At 44.5% G+C, this 22,494-nt stretch overlaps 1 protein-coding gene across 2 annotated transcripts; it reads right to left on the bottom strand.

Moving 5' to 3' along the window:
- Positions 1 to 459: 459 nt before the first annotated feature.
- On the bottom strand, positions 460 to 21,289 carry TMEM231 (transmembrane protein 231). Of its 2 annotated transcripts, XM_020883985.2 has the most exons (7): positions 21,038 to 21,283; positions 20,762 to 20,931; positions 6,769 to 6,897; positions 6,006 to 6,149; positions 3,863 to 3,944; positions 2,605 to 2,710; positions 460 to 2,240 (listed from the first exon to the last, which is right to left on the bottom strand). In XM_020883985.2, exons 1-7 carry the CDS (start codon positions 21,174 to 21,176, stop codon positions 2,060 to 2,062), a joined length of 951 nt encoding a protein of 316 aa, XP_020739644.1. In that variant the 5' UTR covers positions 21,177 to 21,283; the 3' UTR covers positions 460 to 2,059. The 2 variants fall into 2 exon arrangements, with proteins under 2 accessions (XP_020739644.1, XP_070307629.1); XM_070451528.1 differs by having other exon boundaries at positions 2,193 to 2,710; positions 3,815 to 3,944; positions 21,038 to 21,289.
- Positions 21,290 to 22,494: the final 1,205 nt, after the last annotated feature.

The following is a 22,494-nucleotide window of genomic DNA, read 5'->3' as shown; positions in this document are numbered from 1 at the left end:
ATGGGACCTCACCTGATTCAAATAGAAACTGGATAATCATTTGGCAAGATAAGAGATTCCACCCTGCCAAATATTGTCTTAGACCCTGACACAGCTATGGGTTACAGCCCAGTTGATAAACTTCTGTATATTTCCCACCTTTTCCCTGCAACTATACAGTGTGGTTCATCTTCAGAAGCCACCAACATCTGATCTGTAAACAATCTGGTATCCACCAGAAGCAGTTGTAATTTTCCAGTCTGTGATTTTCACATGCCATGTGGATTCCACCAAAAACTCACATTTACTTGGGGTGGGGCCAGAAGGCTTTTGCCAAGGAGTTAACAAAAGCTCCAAGGTCTTTGGGCAGAGCCCTGGCAAAACAAGGCTGTTGGTGAGTAACGAGAAATGTGCACAACTTCTGCCCTCCCCACCTCCCTTTTCCAAATACCCTGCCCCTCTAAAGAGCCACATGGAACCTTCCAGTTTGAACATTTTAATTATAAAGTTACAAAACATCATGGTTCTTTATACATATTTGGCATGAAAAATAATTTAATAAAATACGAAGCTGTGTTGAGATACATCTTCAGCTCTCTTTCCATATTTCACTACCTTTTGGTGATTCAAACCAGAAACTTTTTAATTTAAATCTCAGGGAAGAAAACAACAACAACTCTAGGCATATAAACAGCTCAAGATATTAAAAGGCAGAGGGACCAGTGTTAGGATCTTTTTGTGCTTAAATACTTCAAAACAGCTTTGTTTTCAAAGTTCTTATTTTGGTCAGCCTGGAAGAAAAGGTGCCTTGGAAATAAAAACTCAGAGGTGTGTGTGGATGGGTGTTAAGTGAGGATCTCAGAGGGCGTGTCCTTCCACTGCCAGTGAAAGCACGGGGTCATAAAGCAGGTCCAGCGGTCCTTAGAGTGTGAATGGAAAATCCCTGGTCCACTCATGACAGAGGTCCATTCCGTGTCTCTGCAGCAGATGCTCAGAGTCACGAGGGTGATCCAGCTGAACTGCGTCTCATTCTGCTGACGGCCAGGCCCGGAATGGGCTCCTGTGTGTCCTCCCAAAGCGGCCTTCTGTGATGGGCACCCCGTTCCTGAGGCAGAGGAAACGCAAGTCGCGGGCTTCCCGCTAGCCCTCCAAGTAACCTCTGTGGTTGTCAGGCGGCAGGAGCCAATAGCAACAACAGCTCCTCTGTCGCCCGCGTCCCTTTCAAGCGGGGGAGGGCTGTCGAGGAGGAAGCGTGGCCAGTGGGCAGCCTGCTGGGCGAGGGCCAGGGAGAAAGGACCTGTTGTTGCCTGCTCACTCCCCCGCTGTCGCTGAGGGCCTGTGCCCGAGGCAGCCCTGCTGACCGCGGCCTGCGATTCCAGGGGCTCCGCCGGAGGCCAAGAGCTGCCCCGGCGGGCAGGATCAAGGGCTGCTCGGCAGGGCTGCCACAGACCCCCGTCTGTTCGACGCGGCAGGTGGACGCCGGGCCGCTTGTCCTCACGGCGCCCGCCCGCGCGCACATGTGCCCCGAGCGCTCCCCTCTCCCCCTCCAGATCGCCGGTTAAAGGCCTCTCAGTTCTGGAAACCAGTGCTGAGCGGAAATTTAGACGCCCAGGAGTGGAAAGTGCTGATGATTGCGTATCTATCCCCAGAGAGCCCTGCAAAGAGGAAAACCTGGTTTACAACAGGGGGAAGAAACACACGGCATGCTTCTCAGTTCAAGAGAGGAAAAGTCTTTGCTTCACCAGAGATGGGACTCTTTCCAAGCTGTCTGAACTGACTGTAGTTTCCTCTGGAGATCCAAGTCTGAGGCGAAAAACACAAACAAAAGCAAATTATAGCCTTGGGGAACCCTCAGAAACATTTCTACAAACTAGTCCCTGATTATCTCTGCAGATGCTGAGGAGATATAGAATTTGTGTAGAGGAAAATTAGAAAGGATTGTTCTTTGTCTCTGATGGGAAAAGCACACATGGGGGCAAGTGTCCATGGACTCTTTTCAGAAATTTCGTAAGATGGCAGTTCTCAGAAGACAACAGTGAGGTGGCCACGGTCTTGCTTAGAGTTTTCAGAAAGGGTCTTCTTACGATAAATGCTCCTTATACAGTTCTCCCTGGGGCATAGCTGTTACAGGGATTGTGGTCACCACCTGATTTTGGAACACAAATCTTTTGATTCTTTCAAACACCCACAGGAAGATAAGTAGGATACTGACATACTGGATCCAGGCGAACTTTATCATTTCCCAGAATCCTGGTAGATAAGTACCAACAGTTAAGGAGTCACAGATGACATTTTCTATATACATGTTACACCAAAGGGTTAGTTTATACAGAAAATCACAAAAAATGTTTCAAATATCCTTAAGATAAAAGAGACAATCAAAGATTACTAAGATATAAATATGTATGATTCTGACCTAGAAGAATTGCTCAAAAGGACATATGAACAGGAAATGAGTATTTTTTTCCCATATGAACTGCAGACAGACAGAGCCATTTGTGGGGGACTACCACTGCAGCAATTTCCAGTCTGAGGCTTCCCACATCTGTTCCTTCTTGAGACATCTGAGGAATCCTTCTCTGTTTTGAAACCCAGCTACTGTTGGCCCTTTAACAGAAAGGATATGAAATGACTTCCACGGGGTATCGGATGACTGCATTAACCACAAATGGAGCTTCTGCAGCCCTTCCCACCAGCCAGATGGGGCTGGGGTCAGTCAGGATGGTGGTTACTGCAACACAATGAGGAGTTAATCTGTGAATGCTCTCTTTGGCAGTAAAACATTGAGGGCTATAAAATACTCTGACCTCCCAGGCCATCTGCACTTCAGAACACATTCCAAAGAGATAATTCAAAAGGAAAGAGAAACTGAATGTTCAAAGCTGCTCACATAGTATTTGTTAAAACACTTGTCAAAGGACGTTAAAAAGTCTGTGTTCTACAACTGTCTAAGCAAAGGAATACTATGTTACTTCTAAAAAGAAAACCAAAAAAAAAAACCCAAAAAAACAAAAAAAAAAACAACAAAAAAAAAGAAAACCAATGAAAACTTTGTAGTGGTGTACAAAAGTACAGAAGACAAAGTATTTATATTACAAAGTACAGAAGACAGAAACTGTCTCTAAACTGTGACAGGAGCTGTATAAAAACTCTGCATATGGACAACAACTGGAAGGAATTAAGGGAGAAAAGTTGATTTGCAGACAAATGTTTTTAAGTCGTGTTCTAAAATTCCTTTATTTTTGGAATAAAGCTGCTCATGTATTACTTAAAACCAGAAAGAAATACTGGAATTGTGGTCCCGACTTGTTAAATGTCTGTGTATCGTATCTATGATGTCTGGTTGCCAAGTAATGCTTTAGGTTCCTTTAGAGGAAACCTCAGACCACCAAGCAGCCAGAAATGCTGAGCCAAGCACGCACTCAGGTCTTGCCTCTTGGAGGCCCTGGGCACCCTCTGCCTTTCAGCCAGAATCTTGGGTGCTTTCTCCTTCTTCAGCTGCTGACATGCGGTGAGTCACTCGTGTTCCCTGTTTCCATCTGAACACTGTGGAGAGCAACTTGTCTTTGGCTTTTCTTACAGGTGTGCTGTGGGAAGCAACTCACATATCTATACGCATAAACCCACCAAACCAGCGGTGGCACGAATATGGCAGTGAATTGGCACTAACCTGCCAGACCAGAGGAGCAGTGGAGGGGATGGTTAGGTCTCTGGATCAGGAGAAAACGAACAAATTCTGAGCAACCTGTTCACCTTCCATAGCTGAGCATTCACTGGTTTTGACAGTTTGATATGACAAGGGCTCTAATTGTTTCTTTCCAATACCCTCATTAACCTGCAAAGTCCTTGAGAAGCAGCCGGAAGAGCCGTCCACAGGACTCACCGTTCCTCTCCTGATAGGCAGCAACAATGCGGGTGAGGTCGTAGTCATTGGCAAACGGACTGGTCCCGTTGATGACGGACACCTGGGACGCGGAGGGAGGCGTGGTGTGAGCAGGTGGTATGAGCGTGCAAGCGACTTGCGCTCCTGGTTGTTCTACCCCCCGCTCCCACCCAGGCTGATCTCAGAGCCACTCTCTTGCGCTTGGGGGCCTATTCCAGCATGGATAATCTTTTCTTCAAAGATGAATGAACTCTTATGAAACAATTTAAGTCATTTACTTTCAGTCTTTCTTTCTAGAGGGAAGGAAACAAGGGGTCAATATCCGTCTTTCACAGGTTTTAAAGCTATTTATATAATTCCCCTCTCTATTCCAATGGGAGAAATGATTCTTCTAATTTTTTCTAAGAGACTACATTTTCAACCCCTTTGTCTTTTTTCTTGATCTTGTCTGGATGCTCCCTAATAGTTCTCTTCGAAATGCAGAAATGGAAAGAGGATAAAGTGCACACATAGTAATAAGCACATAATCCTTTGAAGACGTGAGAGAGCAGTTCTCTAGTATCACATACCTGCTGACATAACATGGGCTTCCCTGGTAGCTCAGATGGTAAAGAATCCACCTGCAATGTGTGCAGACCTGGGTTTGATCCCTGGGTCGGGAAGATCCCCTGGAGGAGGGAATGGCAACCCACTCCAGTATTCTTGTCTGGAGAATCCCCATGGACTGAGGAGCCTGGTGGGCTACAGTCCATGTGGTTGGAAAGAGTTGGACAAGACTGAGCGACCAAGCACAGCACATTAAATTTATATTTTATAGTCCCTCCTGTTAAAAAAAAATAGTATGTTGATAATGGTTATGGTTATGGTGACCATGGATCCCAGTTTATCTGGGACAGTCCTGGTTATAGTAACTGATAACATTTCCTACTAAGTTTCAAAAGTAGCCCAACTTATATGGGTCTCCTTGTGATAACATAAAGGTTCGCGACGAGTGATCGCATGTATGAGTCCTGGTCTCACAGACCGTTGATGGCTCTGTGGGTTTTGGGGAAATTAATCAATCCCTGTAGGCTCCAGTTTCCTCATGTGTGAAATGAGAGTTCATTCTCTCATCAATTCTGAGTGGATACCATGGGCAGTCACTGTTTTAAGTGCTGGGGCGAGAGAACACAGAAGACAGCAGAGCTTTCATCGCTGAAAGTGAAAGTCGTGTCTGACTCTTTGTGACCCCACGGACTATACAGTCCATGGGATTCTCCAGGCCAGAGTACTGCAGTGGGTAGCCTTTCCCTTCTCCAGGGGATCTTCCCAACCCAGGGATCGAACCCAGGTCTCCCGCATTGCAGGCGGATTCTTTACAGCTGAGCCACAAGGGAAGCCCCTTTACCACCGAGGGAGATGGCAAATGAACAAACTGGAGACCTCCCTTTAGTATTGCAGTTGAAGGTTAAGAAGGGTAAAGCTGGGTGAGGGATGATGGAGGGACAGGTGGATGTCCTTTAGAAGGCGTGTCAAGGAAGGACTGCGCTCAGGAGCTTTGAACAGGGACCAGACGGAGCAGTAGGGTAAGCATGTGGATACTTGCTGGATGAAGAGTTAAGTGAAAACCCCTGAGGCAGGAGCTGCTTCGGAGGTTTGAGGGACAGCAAAATGGACCCCAGGGCTAGAAAGGAGCAAGGGGACGGTGCCAGGACACGCAGCTGGAGAGCAGGGACGGCAACCGAAGGCGTCTCATGAGGTTGCCGTGATGACTGAATGAGACGATGTATTTACACCTCTTAACTCAGGCTGGCCTATGTTACAAGCTTAGCAAACAGTGATTAGTAGGCTTTTTCAAATCTTTTACGTGAACTGAGAAAGATCACCTGAAATACACTGTGTGTGTGTGCTTGCATACCCCAAAACTATAAACAATTCAATTCTTATATAAAGACAAAGATTCTTCTCCCTCTTTTTTTAAGATGTAAACAGGGATATCTGTCTCCATATTTCAAAAGGATTCACGGAAAGAATTCCTCAGAGATCCTTTTCTGTGCCACTCACAGAGAAGTGCTATTTCCAATGTTACTTGCTCCCTCTTCAAAACACTTGATAAACAATACAATACAGAAGCAAAAGAGACGGCAGGAGGAAGTGTCCCTACATTGTACCGGACGTCCAGGCCACCACAGCCGAGGGGCTGCTTCTGCTGCAGCCTCAGGTCTCCGTTCACATATAACTGGGACCCGGGAACGGCAAAGGAGGACTGGAGAAATGCCATGCTCTGCATCACGAATGTCGACATCCTCTGAAATCATTAGGAAGAGAGATCATATCAATTTCAGTCAGATCCGAATGGCTGCAGGTTCTGAGCATTACCCATCTGCGGTTGAAGCCTAAGCCGTCCCCCCAGTGCTTAGCCATGCAGGAAGCGCTCTGCCCAGAACCCCTGGAGCTCTTAATAGCTCATGGAAATTAATGTGACCTCCACAAAAAACATTCGAATTTAGCTTTGGTGGCTAAACCCTAAATGACACTTCTGCAAAGAGTCTCCTGCAGTGTGAGTTTTCCCAGAAATCAGAAAGGGGGGCCCTGTTCTATTGAAAGACAAAAGGGAGGACTTCCTTGGTGATGCAGTAGGTAAGACTCTGCTTGCCAATACAGGGGACACGGGTTCGATCCCTGGTCCAGGAAGATTCCACATGCTGCAGAGCAACTAAAGCCAGAGCCCGCGCTCCAAAGGAGCTTCCAAGGGAAGCCACCACAATGGGAAGCCCTCGCACCACAAGGAAGAGTAGCCCCCGCTCACCGAAACTAGAGAGACCCCACGCACAGCAACGAAGACCAGCACAGCCTAAAAATAAATAAATAGTAAAAAAAAAAAAAAAAAAAAACTATGAAAAAAAGACAGAAGGGAGATAACTCACATGCAGCTGGTAGGAGAAAGTCAGGATGAGCTGCACGCCTAGGACCTGCTCCGTGGGCTGCAGGGGGAGCTCCAGCTCAAAGTGCAGCACATCCATTTTCCCATCCTGGTTCCTGTCTTCTTCTCTAGCCTAGGAAGTCCAAAAAAGGCTGATGACCCTGGTCCTTAATAAGTCCAGGAGGACTCCACAGCGTCGAGTATGCTGGACATACACAGTGACTCTGCCACACAGAGGCATTGTACATCTCACCGAAAGGAAAGAGAGAACACTGACTGGGTATAGGTGGATCAATACTGGGGAAAGAGACACGGCCCCTGAACTGCACACTTGTACTTCTCAAATATTCTAGGGCCAAACTGGTTGGGACCTGGAAGCGGCAATAAAAGCAATGTAACATCTGGATGCATTATTCTTTTTCAGTTGTCTCATTTGATCTTTTTTGTTTTGTTGCTGGTGTTTTCTTTCCTTTTAAGAAATATGCCTGAGTTTGTAGGGAAGGTTTAAATAGTACCTAAGAACAGATTTCAAAAAAATTCCAATCATTTTGCATTTCCCAAACAGACTCAGCAGAAAAACAGCAGGCTCTGTTTATATGTTCTTTAAGCACAATGTCTTTGCTTCAGATTCTCAACGTTGGATTGATGTCAGGGTTTTAAAACCTAGTGCATCTTTTAGTACCAATCAGTACAATGAAAAAGAAAGCTAAGTAAAATCAGTAAGGCAGTAAGACTCCATAGATACTTTATAAATTAGGGACATGAAAGCAGTAAGAACAGAGATTCAAGGAGGGAGAAAGACAAATCATTGCTCATAAAAAACCACCAGAATCCAGTCTCGCCTCACAGTGATCCTAAGAGGACGAGCAGGAGAGATGGTCACTGAGATGTAATCACTGGGGACATGATTCCATGGCGCAACTCTGGACCTCGTTACAACCGAGCCTGTTCGTAGGTTCCCAGAGGATTCCGCGATGGTGTATCAGCATACTCCCCCCTGAATTCCCCATCTACTGAGTCATGTGGTTTTCCTCCATACCTTTATGTGGGGGAAGAGACTCTTTGTTCTTTTTCAGGCTAATAAGGTCGCTTGAGATGGAGTTATCTCAGTTTTCAGAACCTTTCAATCATTTCTTTCCTTCTAGACAATAATGTCCTTATCCTGGGCCTTGTTATAGAGAAGTCTACCCTCTCTCTTCTGCTGGATACTGTTTTCTCTGTCTCCTTCCGTCGGCTTTGCAGGTGCAGCACAGGGATATCTGTTACGAGGGCTGATGATCAGGTTACTGAGGCAATTATGTATCAGCAATTATGAGTAGGATGGAAAAGAGGCTGCCTTGTCTTCCTGAGCACTTTTTTTTTTTCAGCTGATATCTGGGAAGACTTGGAAGACAAAGTTGGGTTACCTCTCTGTGGTGGATCCATAGCTTTTCTGGATCTTGAGGGTTATACAGGAAGACAAGATCAACAACTTTCGAGAGAGAAGGATAGTGGCCAGAAGGGAAATGCCAGAAGAATCTGGACTCTCATACAGTCTCAGAGGGAGAGAAACACATTTCATTTGACCTTTACAATCAGTCAAAGGTAAGCAGAGCAACTACTATTCCCATTGCACATGTGAGAAAATCAAGTCTCAGGGAGATTAAAGGATTTATGGAGTACAGCTAGTACTGGTAAAGACAGGATATGAAACCACATATCTGACTTCAAATCTGGTCCTGTTTCCGGGACTAAAATGTCCAGACTTAAACTCAAGGAGCAGATGTTGGTTATGAAAGATCTTTTTGCAAAAAAACCAGCATGCTTTTACTCCAGGTTCACAGAGGACAGAGATCTGGTACAGTACCATAATTGGTGTCTATCTGTTAAATCCACTCATTAGCCTATCAAATATTTTCTGAGGGCCTACTATGTGCCAGAGGTGCCAGGCATTGCTTCAGGTTCTGGGAATATAGTGGCAAACAAAATGGACAAAGTCCCCACCATAATGGAGCTTCCATTCCCAGCCAGGGAGGCAGAGTGTAAGTCAGTAAACAATGTGCTGACATCAGGTAGTGCTAAGTGCCACAAAGAAAAGTGAAGCAAGCTAAAATCAGAGATCAGGGTAGAATTTAACAGAAATTTATATAGAAAGTATTCAGGAATACCTGATTGCCCGAGAAGTCAGATAAAGTGAGGTGATGAGGTACAGAAACATCTTGAGAAAGACTAATCCAGGCTAACAAAACGCATGTGCTCTGGGTGAAAGTGGGTCAGTGTTTACAAGGCTGAGATGAGGCCAGTGGAGCTGAGCAGAGTTCATGAGCTGGAGACAGTGAAAGACAAGGCTGATACAGGGCCGTGGCGATGAGTGATCATGCAGATGATGCCTCTCCCACAGAGGTGCCTGCGTGCCAAGGTACTTCAGTCATGTCCAGCTCTGTGACCCCATGGACTGTAGTCCGCCAGGCTCCTTTGTCCATGGGATTCTCCAGACAAGAATACTGGAGTGGGTTGCCATGCCCACCTCACAGAGGACCTGTCACCAAGTAAGACTCCCACTCCCCTGAGGCTGGTACGGTGGGTTACATCGCTGTGCTATCGCCTGGACCACAGATGGGATCAGTCATTTAATTCCACCTGCTTTTTATAAAGACTGCATTTATTGACTTGGCTGTGCTGGGCCTTCGGGGCTCTGCGAGCTTTCCTCCAGCTTCGGGGAGTGAGGGCTTCCCATGGCGCTGGCTTCTCTCGCTGCGCAGCGCAGGCTCGAGCGCACTCAGGCTTCAGCGGCTGTGGCTCCTGGGCCCAAGAGCACAGGCTGATAGAGCCCGCGCTGAGCTGCCCTGCAGCGTGTGGGGTCTTCCCAGACCAGGGATCGAACCTGTGTCTCCTGCATCGGCAGGTGGATTCTTTACCACTGAGCCATGAGGGAAACCCTAACTGCACTACTTTAAGTGAAGCTTAATACAAAATGCAGCGGCTACAAAGGTAGGTACTTCCTTACAAAGCTACAAAGCTAGTACTTCTTTAACACAGGTTCAAGGCTGGTAAATAAAATCTAGTGGATGTGTCTGGCTAAGAGAAGTCATAAATCACACCATCCTCCTATTTCTTTAAGGTGTATGTCAACTTGTGGCGATCTCTATATCCATGGATTGTCCTGTCTCATTCATCTGCATATCCCAGAAGTTTATTACTAATAATAACTAGCAATAATTAGAGAGGTAGGTACTATCATACTCTTTATATAACTACACTGAGGTCAAAACAGGGTATGGAACCCAATGACAGAACTGGGGTTGAGACTTAAGTTTTCTGACTCTTGATTCTATAACAGCCAATAAGAATGCTAATTTCAAAGATTTCTGGGGCTAAAACAGGTTAATCCTCTACAGATATCTGTGAAACCAATACTAACATATAGATAGGATAAATACAGGCAGGCACTGCTGGATCTAGTCAATGCCCATCAGTCCAACTGTATCGATCAGGGTCCAGTCAGAAAGAAAGAAACAAAATCAAGCTATTTTAACAGGGGAATTTAGTATAGGGGATAACTGATAACATAGGCATTAGTAGGAGAAAAAAGGCAAAAAAGGGGACACTTTGCAGGATGACTATCTAGGGCTGGAGAAGAAAAGGAAGAAGCTGGACTCAGACCTCAAAAAAGGAGGGCTGATACCTTTGGAGCTTGGAGGGAGAACCCACGGAGCCAGTCAATAAGGCTGGAGGAAGGACTTGCTCCTGCTGTTTGCCTCATGCCTGTGATGGTTCTTCACCCTGGCTGCAATTTCCGGTTTTCTGCCACTCCCAGAACAAGGCTTACCATGCCTCCTACTGGCAGAACCTAACAGGGAGCCATTTGTCAGAGGAGAATGTGGGTTTCAGTATCTCAACGTGAGCACCACAAAGCAGAGGGGTGGGTTCGGAGCTGAGACAAGACCTCACAGCCAGCAAAGCATCTGACTATAAGCGTGGCTGTGAATTTAACTAGTGCCATTGTTTTCAGGGTGCCCTGACTTGGAACATTTTTTCCTTATCAGGGATTCTACACTATTTGATAGTTTGTTGGAATTTTATTTGGCTCCTGCTTGTTTTCATACCTTTTGTTCTTTTTTTAAAAAAATTATTTACTTACTTTTAGGTTGCTCTGGGTCTTGCTAGGCACAAGCTTTCTCTAGTTGCAGCGAGCAGGGGCTACTCCCCAGTTGCAGCGCGTGAGCTTCTCATTGCAGTGGTTCCTCTTGTTGCAGAGCAAGGGCTCCAGTCGTTGTAGTGCAAGGGCTTAGTTGCCCCGCAGCACGTGGGATCCTCCCAGACCAGGGATCGAATCCATGTCTCCTGCATTGGCAGGCGGACTTCCAGCCACTGGACCACCCGGGGAGTCCCATACCTTTTATTCTTTGGAGTCACATTCTTTTATTTAAGGTTAACTTCCTGGCTGACACCTGTGTCCCCTTTACCGTGCACTGGTCATCACTGGGGTGTCCCCCTTTTTCTTTCTATGCTGAAAATGCTCTCTGACACCAGTCTTTGGCTCTCCAGCAAGGTAGGAACCACGACTCCATGTCTCCTAGACTTAAAAAATCCTTGCTACCTATACTTCAATGAATCTAAGGGTATGGAGAAGGGCATGTCAACCCACTCCAGCATTCTTACCTGGAGAATCCCAGGGACAGAGGAGCCTGGGAGGATTCAGTCCACAGGGTTGCAAAGAATCAGACACAACCGAAACAACTTCGCTCCAGAAAAGCAAAAATACTTCTAGTTAAACTGTTGTGCGACACAGTGCTTTCTAATCACGCAGGGAATTTATTTTATACTCATCGGAAGAGCTTTTAGACCTAGGCATATTAATATATCATATTTATGTACATAGAAAAATATATGCAAAATAAATTGATCCAGGGATTCTTAAAACTTCTCTACATTTTGAGTCTTTTGAATCATTTTTTGACTCAGTATTATCCATACTTTTCTCTGCAGCTTTGTCCTTTGTACCATGCAGCCCACTGGTGTTAGAGCATTTATTTTTTAAAATTTATTTATTTTTTTAGTACTACCACTTTATTGCTACCAACCTATCTCCCTCCACCCTCGTGCGCACATGCTCAGTCATGTAACCCCGTGGACTGCAGCCCGCCAGGCTCCTCTGTCCATGGACTTTTCCAGGCAAGAATACTGGAGTGGGTTGCCACTTCCTTCTCCAGGTGTTAGAGCATTTAAAAAAACATTCACAAGGGGAAATAAAATCCATTGGTCTGAGTTCTAAAGCAGGCTTTCCAATTATGTGCTACTTTTAAAGGCCTCTTGAACTTCCCCTTATTGTCTCTCATTTGGTTCTTAGGGTTAAACGTTTTACCATTGTCTCTTTTTTAGAACACTTCTATTTATTTCTGGGGGCGCCATGTCTCAGTTGTGGCAGGCGGGGTCTTCAGTTGCAGCGCGAGGGCTCAGGAGCTGTGGCTCGGGGGCTTAGTTGCTGTCCCCTGCGTGTGGGATCTTAGCTCCCCGACCAGAGCTCGAACTCTCGTCCCCTGCATTGAGGGCTGGATTCTTAACCACTGGACTGCCAGGGAAGTCCCTCCGGGGTTTTCTTTCAAGTTGCTCATGTCCCTTCTGCCAGTTTTGGAGCTGGCACGTCTGACGTGTGCGCATGCGTAGGCAGAGGCCCAGACAAGCCTGTCTTCCAGTCAACAGCTATCGTACAACGCCACCGACAGGCAGACGCTCCGACTTCAGAGACGCAGAAGAGCACGTCTGACACCCAGTCCGCTCCGCCCATCACCCTGCACCCTCCTACAGCCTTCCCACATTCTGCGGGTCACAGATGCTTAAAGAATCAAGTCAGGCTCGTTGAGGGAAAAAGGTCATTCTGTGCTTTTTTTCTTCTCTCAAGCGTGAAAAGCATCAAGACGCTGTCCAAGGTGAACTATTTGTGACTTCCAAGGCATTTCCTCAAGTTATCAACTGCAAAGCCACCTCCAAGCATTTCGTCAAAACTTTGATCTAAAACCACTGCTCTTACACTTTCCGGCACTTTCCTGGACAGGCTGTAGTCAGTCTACCTTTATCCAGAGTCAGGAAAGCATTTTGCTGAACTAAGGGTGAAGAATACAAGATAGGGAACAAGATACGGAATATGAGCTGTAGTCCTGACTGCTCACTTGAGAGCCAGAAATTATGTCAATTCTCTGAGTCTCATTCTTCTCATCTGTAAAACAGGGGTATAACCTCTACCTCAAAAGGTTACTGTGAGCCTTAGAGATAATGTAATATGTAAAAAAAAATTAACAGCTAACACTTTACTAAGTACTTGTTAAAGGCCAACTACTACGTAGACAAATTTAAATGTGTTACCTAATGAAAAAATGCTTAGCTTATGCCAGAGGCATAGTAAATCTATATCAATTTTTATTACTATGGTTTGTAAGCACATTACCAGGGTTTTGTCTACCTGTTTTTAAAAAAACTGAGAGATAATTCACATATCATAAAATTCACCCTTTTTCTATCAATACAATTCAGTAGATTTTACAGTATTCACAAAGTTGTGTGACTTGTCACCAGTAACTCCAATTTCAAAACATTCTATCAGCCCAAAAAGTAATCACATACGCATTAGCAGTCACTTGCTCTGTCTCTCCTCCATGCCAGTTAATTCCCCATGTCCCTGGAGTCCTTACGCTGCCTCCTGTCTCTACAGATTTGTCTATGCTGAACATTTCATCTCAATGGAATCCTACAACATGTACGGTCTTGTGGCTGGATTCTTTCACTGAGTAAAAAAAGTTCACCAGGTGGTAGCCTGTATCATGACTCCATTCCATTTTGTGGTTGAGTGATCTTCTATTGTATGGCTATAACACATTTTGTTGTCCACTCACTGATGGACGTGTGAGTTGTTTCCACTTTTTTAGAATTGTTCTTGTTATTATCAGTGAGGCTGCTATGAATATTTGTGCAAAAGTTTCTGTGTAGACTGTCCTCACTTCTGAGGTACACACCTTCCTAGGGGTAAGGATGCTGGGACACATGGTAACTATGTTTAACTTTTTGAGGAACTGCAAACTATTTTCCTAAGTAACTGCCATTTTATATACTTATCTGCTTTTAAATGCTTTTTACTGCTTTTTGGTTTGCTTTTGTTTAACAGGGCACTTTCTAAATTTTTCCTTTAAAAATTGTCTCTGTATCAGTAATTTAAAAATCTTCAATATATATTACATTCCCATGGAACAAAAGGCTATTTAGTGAAAAGATTTCTCTCCCACTGAATCTAAGTTCCTCCCCCAGAGCAATCAATGTTGTCAGTTTCTTTTGAATTCTTCCAGAGATAGCAGAAGCATGCAGGTATGAATATGTAAATATACACATTCATATATATATATTTCTATTTTTATACAAATGGAAGCATATTATATAGAATTTGTTTTATACTTACAAATTTCTCTTGGAGTAATTCTGTATCAGTATATATAAATCCGGGCTTCCCTGGTAGCTCAGCTGGTAAAGAATCTGCCTGCAATGCAGGAGACCGGGTTCGATTCCTGGGTCAGGAAGGTCCCCTGGAGAAGGGATCAGCTACCCACTCCAGCATTCTTGGGCTTCCCTGGTGGCTTGGAAGATATAGAATCTGCCTGCAATTTGGGAGACCTGGGTTCAATCCCTGGGTTGGGAAGATCCCCTGGAGTTGGGCACGGCAACCCACTCTAGTGTTCTTGCCTGGAGAATCTCCATGGACAGAGGAGTTTGGCGGGCTACAGTCCATGGGGTAGCAAAGAGTCAGACATGATTGAGCAACTAAGCACCAAATATATATACATCTAACTTCATTCGAAAAGAAAGTGATCTGTTCCACTAGGTAGATGTAACACAATTTTTAAAATGAGTCTTCTAGGGATGGAGGTGGGAGGTGGGTTCAGGATGGGGAACACATGTACACCCGTGGCGGATTCATGTCAATGTATGGCAAAACCACTACAATATTGTAATTAGCCTCCAATTAAAATAAATTTATATTAAAAAAGAAAAAATAAAACGAGTCTTGTCTTACTATATTAACTTGTTTGCCATCTTTTGATATTACCGACAATGCTGCAACGCGCAGCTTTTTTCAGATGTCATTTCACATGTGTGCACAAACCTTAAGATAACTTACTAGAAGTAGAAACAGGTACATGAATCGGTAATTTTGACAAATATGGACAAACAGTTCCTCAAAGATGCTCTACAATCTAAACTCCCACCACTGATATACAGGAGTGTTTGCATGCATCTTTCCCACAGTGCTAGGAAACCTCAATTTTTGCCTATTTGATAGATTAAAAAAAAAAAAGATATCTCAATTATCTTTAATTTGCATCTCCCTAATTATGAATGTGATTTCATATGTTTAAGAGTTATGTGTGGAGAAATAGAATATTGCTTGCTATATCAGTAAACAAAGGATATCACAGTCATCAGCTATTACAGCCACCATGGAAGGTGAGCCCTGAGGAAACTCGGGATGTGAAAACACAGAATACTGGCCCCAGATAAGTGAGGTACATATCAAAGGACTGATTTCACTGAGCCCGAATTCTTGCATTTTCCCATACATAGCAAGGCCTTAAATTCTTAACTTGAGATCTAGTTCTCTTTTATTCAAGATCTTCCCTGGTGGCTCAGAAGGTAAAGCATCTGCATGAAATGCAGGTTCGATCCCTGAGTTGGGAAGGTCCCCCGGAGAGGGCAATGGCAGCCCACTCTAGTACTCTTGCCTGGAAAATTCATGGACTGAGGAGCCTAGTAGGCTACAGTCCATGGGGTCAAAAAGAGTCGGACATGACTGAGCGACTTCACTTTCTTTCTTTCTCTTTGTTCTAGTCTACTACTTGCCCTTTGTTGCAAATTTTCCAAAATATCCTAGCTCCTCTCTCACCTCCTCTGAGCAGTTTCCTCAGGGTTACTTGAGATGCAGCCTCCAGGGCTTGAAGTCCTCAGTATATCTGCCGTAAATTATAACTCAACTTTTAGGTTGTGCATATGATTTTTTTATTCAGTGGCATGTTTCATCTTCTATGAACTGTCCATATTCTTTACCCATTTTTAAAACTAGGTAGTTGGTCAGAGTTAAAAAGCTGGCTTAAAAGTCAACATTCAAAAAACAAAGGTTGGGGAGGGCCGGGAGTAAAAAAACAAAACAAAACAAAACAAAGGTCATGGCATCTGATCCCATCACTTCATGGCAAATAGATGGGGAAACAACAGAAACAGTGACAGACTTTATTTTATTGGGCTCCAAAATCATTTCAGATGGAGACTGCAGCCATGAAATTAAAAGATGCTTGCCCCTTGGAAGAAAATCTATGACCAACCTATATAGCATATTAAAAAGCAGAAACATTACTTTGCCAACAAGGATTGTCTAGTTAAAGCTATGGTTCTTCCAGTAGTCATGTATGGATGTGACAGTTGGACTGTAAAGAAAGCTGAGTGCTTCAGAATTGATGTTTTTGAACTGTGATGTTGGAGAAGATTCTTGAGAGTCTCTTGGACTGCAAGGAGATCCAACCAGTCCATCCTAAAGGAGATCAGTCCTGAATATTCATTGGAAGGACTGATGCTGAAGCTCAAACTCCAATACTTTGGCCACCTGATGTGAAGAATTGACTCCTTGGAAAAGACCCTGATGCTGGGAAAGATTGAAGGCAGGAAGAGAAGGAGATGACAGAGGATGAGATGGTTGGACGGCATCACCAACTTAATGGACATTAGTCTGAGTAAGCTCTGAGAGCTGGCGATGAACAGGGAAGCCTGGCGTGCGGCAGTCCATAGAGTCGAAAAGGATCAGACATGACTGAGTGACTGAACTGAACTGAGGCACTTTATGTTAGGAAAATTAGCCCTTTATAAGTGAAACAATAGTAAAACTTTTTTCCCTAGTTGTCATTTTGTGTTTTGACTTTGCTTTTGGTTTTCACCAGGCCAACAGTTCTTAAAATTGTTTTTTATATACTTGCATTTATCAAAAAAGTTTCTTTTATGCCTTCTAGATTTTATGTCATACTGAGAAATCTAAAAGTTTTCACTCATTTGTTTCAGTAGTTTTGTGATTTCATATTTTAAATTTAATTTTGGCCTGGACTTTAATTCCGCTATACAATCTCTGAGTACTAGCTTCATCTTCACTCACTGATTTAAAATGCCACCTTAGGGGACCTCCCTGGTGGTCCAGTGGCTAAGACTCCAGGCTTCCAATGCAGAGGAGCCTGGGTTCAATCCTTGGTCATGGAACTAGATCCCACATGCTACAACTAAGGCCTGGCACTACCAAATAAATAAATATATATATATATATTTAAAAAAATGCCACCTTAGTCATATTTGGGTTCATTTCCACATTTTATACAATTCTACAAGCCACACTACTTTATTTATTGGAGCTTTAAGGTGTAGTTTAATATCTGGTAGACTTCTTGTGTTATTCTTCTTTTTCTCCTTGAATTTTTACTTACTGTTTTTTCTTGTACTTCCCTTATATCTTCTAATTCATTTATTTGTATCTCATGATTTCAAACTTTTTCAAACCAAGGGGTCAATCAGGAAGTAAGCAAATAATTCACCGCGAAAGATTGCAAATCACGAGGTCATAATTTACTTACAGACACAGGCTTGGAATGGAGAGGGAAAAAAACTAAGAAAAAGGAACTTTGGCTTTATGTCTTACAGTGCAAAATTACCCAGTATTAAAGAGTATTGATAGCTCTGGGTTCCATAAAAATAAGAAGCAGTCTCGGCTTCATAAAATCGCAACACACACACACCAGAAGTAGGGGCCTGGTGGGCAGTGCTCTCAAGGGAGTGGCTTCTGGTCACAGAGATAAGAGACTAGCTAGTAACGCCACTGGGAAGCCAAACCAGTTTATGGTGGATGAACAAGTGAAAAGAACACAAAAATGAAACCTAATGTTGTATCCTTGTTTTCATGACTATTTTGTTTTCATGATTATTTCTTAAAGACTCAAGTACCCAGGAGAATATGATAGATAAGAATACACAAATGTAAAGAAAAAAAATTTCTACCCAAAGTTTAAAAGACAGGGAAAGCTAACCTAGAGTAAAACTAACAAGTTAATTTTTTGTGTGTTTGTAATACAAACAACAACCACCTTTGCTTCTACTGTTGGAAGGGAAACATGGGTGGAACCGTGGGTTTACAGGGAAAAGGAAGCATACCTTGATGCTGGTCTCACATCAACAGTCACCTTCCCCATAGGCATTAAAACCTCAAATAAGAATAAATATGGGCAACGTGTGAAGATTAGGGAGGAGCTGCTGAAAGAAATTTGTCTGTACTCCAGTTCTATTTTTTAAATAAATTTAAAGGACCTGATCAGTTAAAGGATCAAAAGGTTCAATGATGTTTGTTAAAAAATCCAGCAGGCTTCCACCCACACAGCAAATAAATTCACCTCATTTACTTTATAATTTAGAATTGTACCTTCATGTCTTTAAATAACATTTGCATTGGCACTTCTCAATTTCTGTTTCAGGCATCCTCTATTGTCTTCCCACAGAGAGGGATGATTTAATTTTCTTTGCCTCTTCCTACCCCACACCCCGAGAAGAGGTAAACTCTTCTTTTGGTTAGTCAACATTTAGTGTTCACCTAATTATGATTATGTAAATCCTATTCATATTAAAAACCAGAGACATTACTTTGTCAGCAAAGGTCCATTTAGTCAAGGCCATGGTTTTTCCAGTGGTCATGTATGGATGTGAGAGTTGGACTGTAAAGAAGCTGAGCACCGAAGAATCGATGCTTTTGAACTGTGGTGTTGGAGAAGACTTGAGAGTCCCTTGGACTGCAAGGAGATCCAACCAGTCCATCCTAAAGGAGATCAGTCCTGGGTGTTCATTGGAAGGACTGATGCTTGAAGCTGAAACTCCAATACTTTGGCCACCTGATGCGAAGAGCTGACTCATTTGCAAAGACCCTGATGCTGGGAAAGATTGAAGGCAGGAGGAGAAGGGGATGACAGAGGATGAGATGGTTGGATGGCATCACTGACTCAATGGACATGAGTTTAGGTAGACTCCGGGAGTTGGTGATGGACAGGAAGGCCTGGCGTGCTGAAGTTCATGGGGTCGCAAAGAGTCGGATATGACTGAGCGACTGAACTGAACTGAAATCGTATTCATAACTCTGATTATTTTTCCTTTCTATTTTTCTGGAGTTAATAATTATTTTATTTGCTTGCTTAGTTTTCTATGTATTTTTGCAATTTTAACAAACAGCTTCTACTTCAATTCCTCACAATTTGATGTTTAAAGGTGTATGATTTATTCAAAATCTTGTTCACTGCAATATTCTAATAGTGAAAAAGTAAAAACAAAAAAATCCACCAACAGGAAACTGGTAAATCCATTACAACTTTCCATATCATGAAATATTCGGTTGTTTAGTCACTAAGTTGTGTCTAGTTCTTCTGTAACCGCATAGACTGTATATCCCACCAGGCTTCTCTGTCCATGGGATTTCCCAGAGAAGAACACTGGAGTGGGTTGCTATTTCCTTCTCCAGGGGATCTTCCTGACCCACAGATCAAACCCAAGTCTCCTGCATTGGCAGGCAGACTCTTTACCACTGATCCATCAGGGAAGCCCCTAGCAGACCTTAAAATGAAGGTTAATCAACAAGTCTAGATACATGTACCAAACTGAGCTTTTAATTTCATGTCATTATATGTAACTCTACTACTTTCAACGAGCAGGCATTTTTATAATTATGAAAAAATTAAAGTAATCATAAAAAGTAATCAGAACCATATTTTGTTTGTGGTTATTCATTTATGGCAAATTGCATTTAAATTTTTTTTGGCCACTTTATTCAGTTACTGCGGGAAAAAGTCTGAAAAAAATTTTTTTTCAGCTACAGAAATCTGAATGTAGGCCCATCATCTCAGATATCTAAAGAGATTCAACTCTGGAAGAAGGAAATCCAGAATTTTCCTACTTCCAAAGGAAAATGCTTTCAGAAAGTGAGTTTAAAGGGGTGACTGTCAAGGAAGCACTCACTTAACTTGAACCAGATACTACATGACAGACAGTAAAACGCTTCATTTTAGTCCCAGGCAGCAGCAGGACTGAGCGGCACCTAAGGAGGTGAGCCCAGGGAGGCGGGCCTGGCCAGCAGGACTTTCTGGAGGTCGGTTAACCAAACAGCCCGTCGGCTTCCACGTGTCAGTCCGCCTGAAACTGCCTGCCCTTGCCTCGTGGACAGTGGGCGCAAGCACAACTCAGCGGCACAACGAGGTGATTAACCAGAACAGAGGATGAGAAACATTGCGTCACTGACTCAACGCACATGAGTTTGAGCAAACTCACGGAGATGGTGAAGGACAGGGAAACCTGGCGTGCTGCAGTTTACGGGCTCACAGAGTCGGGCTTCCCTCATAGCTCAGTTGGTAAAGAATCTGCCTGTGATGCAGGAGACCTGGGTTTGATTCCTGGGTCGGGAAGATCCCCTGGAGGAGGGCATGGCCACTCCAGTATTCTTGCCTGGAGAATCCCGTGGACAGAGGAGCCTGGTGGGCCACAGCCCATGGGGTCGCAAGGGTCAGACACGACTTAGCTACTAAACCACCACCACCAGAGTCGGACATGACTTAGGGAATGACTTACAACAACGTGACTCACACAACAAATTCCGTGACCACCATTCCCTCAGGAAGATCCAGGCCCACGAAAATGGCCCACGAAAATGCCAGGGGTTGGAAACTGCAGAGAACAGAGACGCTGACAGCAGCAGCCAGCTTTACCGGGGTGGGGGACGGCTTGAAGAAGCAGAATGCACCAACAAGCAGGCCCCCAGGAAAGGAAACAGAAGTTCGTGTCAGGGGTTCGTGACTCCTTAAGCCGCACCCCGGGCCCCCCGGGACGGGGACCGGGGCCTCCCGCCCGCCCGCGACCTCCGCCCATTCCCTCCGCAGCCCAGTCTGCGCGGCCGGGCCCAGGCGGGAAGCACTCACCGAGACGAGCGGGACGCGCAGATGACCCTCCTGCAGCCGGTTGAAGGCGGGGAACGTGCTCCAGGCGAGGAACCCGCCCGGCTCGGATCCTAGCAAGGCCACGAGCAGCACCTGGTGCTGGAAGCGCACGGTTGGCTGCTCCTCGTAACTGCTCCGTTTCAGCCAAAACCCTGAGATAACAAGAGTGCGGGGCGCAGAGATTTGGGTCAGGGAGGCGGCGCGGGAGCCACTGAGGGCCGCGGGGCGCGCACCGGCCGGGGCAGGGGGCAGACTCACCGTGGCTCCGGAAGGCCACCAGCAGCGGCGGGATGTACGTGAGCGCGGCGGCCAGCAGCAGGAAGAGCGCCGCCTTGGAGCAGAGCCCCGCACGGTAGCCCCGCTCCACCGGGTGCGCAAAGAGCTCATAGAGCGCCATGAGCGGCGCGCTGGGTCGCGGCCCCTACGTAGTTTCGGAGCGTCGACCTAGTATGGCTTCTCCTGGTTGCCATAGCCGTGGTTTCCGCGGCAACCGACGGCCCAGGGAGAGCGACCAATAGCGAGCAGGCGGGCTTCAGTGGGGGCGAGGACAACGGGGCGGGCCCCGCAAGTGCACTGTGGTCGCGCTGTACTAGCGTCTTCCCAAAGCGCGTTTCTGTGTGCCAAAATTGTGGCCGTTGTTAACATTTTTGTAAAATAAGGTTTTTCATAAATGTTGACTATTTATTAATAGTCACATCTATTAATCCCCAATGTGGTTCATTGCATATTTAAGTCCAACCCATCACAGCACACCCTACGTTGGAGGCAAACAAAACACACAAATGTGGCCGTGGTCCTAGACACTTTGTCCTGGGTTAAGACCAAACCAGGTCCCTTTGTTTCCAAATTTTCTATCGCTTTCACTATACTCCATAGCAGAGCAGACACGGAAACGGACCTATTTTTCTCCCTGTTCTTCGAGGGGAAAAAAAAAGATAATTACTGTATAGCTCTGCTATACTTTGCTATCTTGATTGGGCACAAGCTTTAGGCTACTTATTTTAGGAGAAGCCGTGGTCCTCCTCAAAGATAAAATTACACAGGGAAGCCTGGCATGCTGCAGTCCATGGGGTCGCAGAGTCGGACACGACTGAGCGACTGAATTGAACTGATGACTTAATTGAATGCTTTCCCTCCCATCCCATCTGCTTTCTAGTATTTCAGACATGGCAGAAGGAATTTTTATTTTTTAAGTAATCAACAGTCAAGTTCTCCATCAAAAGGCCCTAAAGGATCACATTGCAGTGCCAAGTTTGTGAAGTTTGTGCTCAGAATGAAATCCACTGGTAGATACCCCTATTTTGAAGGCAACCTAGAAGTGGGTTTTTCTCCTAGTTTTATTGAGGTATAATTGACATATGGCACTGTATAAGTTTAAGGTGTACAACATAATGATTTAAGTTACATGCATCATGAAATGATTACCACAATAAATTTATTGAACATCTCTCATCTCATATAGATTAAAAATTAAGGAAATAGAAAAAAAATTTTCCCCTGTGATGAGAACTCTTAGCATTTACTCTTTCATATACAACATAAAGCAGTGTTAATTATATTTATCATGTTGTACATTACTTCCCTAGTACTCATTTATCTTATAACTGGAAGTTTGTATCTTCTGACTGACTTCATCCATCTTTCCCCTCCCTCCACCTTGCCTTGGGTAATCACAAACCTGATCTCTTTTTAATGAGTTCATTTTTGAAGTACAA

Source organism: Odocoileus virginianus, chromosome 20 (genome assembly GCF_023699985.2).
Source record: "Odocoileus virginianus isolate 20LAN1187 ecotype Illinois chromosome 20, Ovbor_1.2, whole genome shotgun sequence".
Taxonomy (NCBI): Eukaryota; Metazoa; Chordata; class Mammalia; order Artiodactyla; family Cervidae; genus Odocoileus; species Odocoileus virginianus.
The sequence above is the reverse complement of the archived record's forward strand: the minus strand, read 5'-3'. Positions and strand labels throughout refer to the sequence as shown.

Coding starts and splice junctions, on each gene's coding strand:
- TMEM231 (XM_020883985.2), bottom strand. CDS start 21,176: ATGGCGCTCTATGAGCTCTTTGCGCACCCGGTGGAGCGGGGCTACCGT. Junction 20,932..21,037: donor GGTGGCCTTCCGGAGCCACG/GTGAGTCTGCCC, acceptor TTGTTATCTCAG/GGTTTTGGCTGAAACGGAGC. Junction 3,945..6,005: donor GCCTGGACGTCCGGTACAAT/GTAGGGACACTT, acceptor TCCGCGTCCCAG/GTGTCCGTCATCAACGGGAC.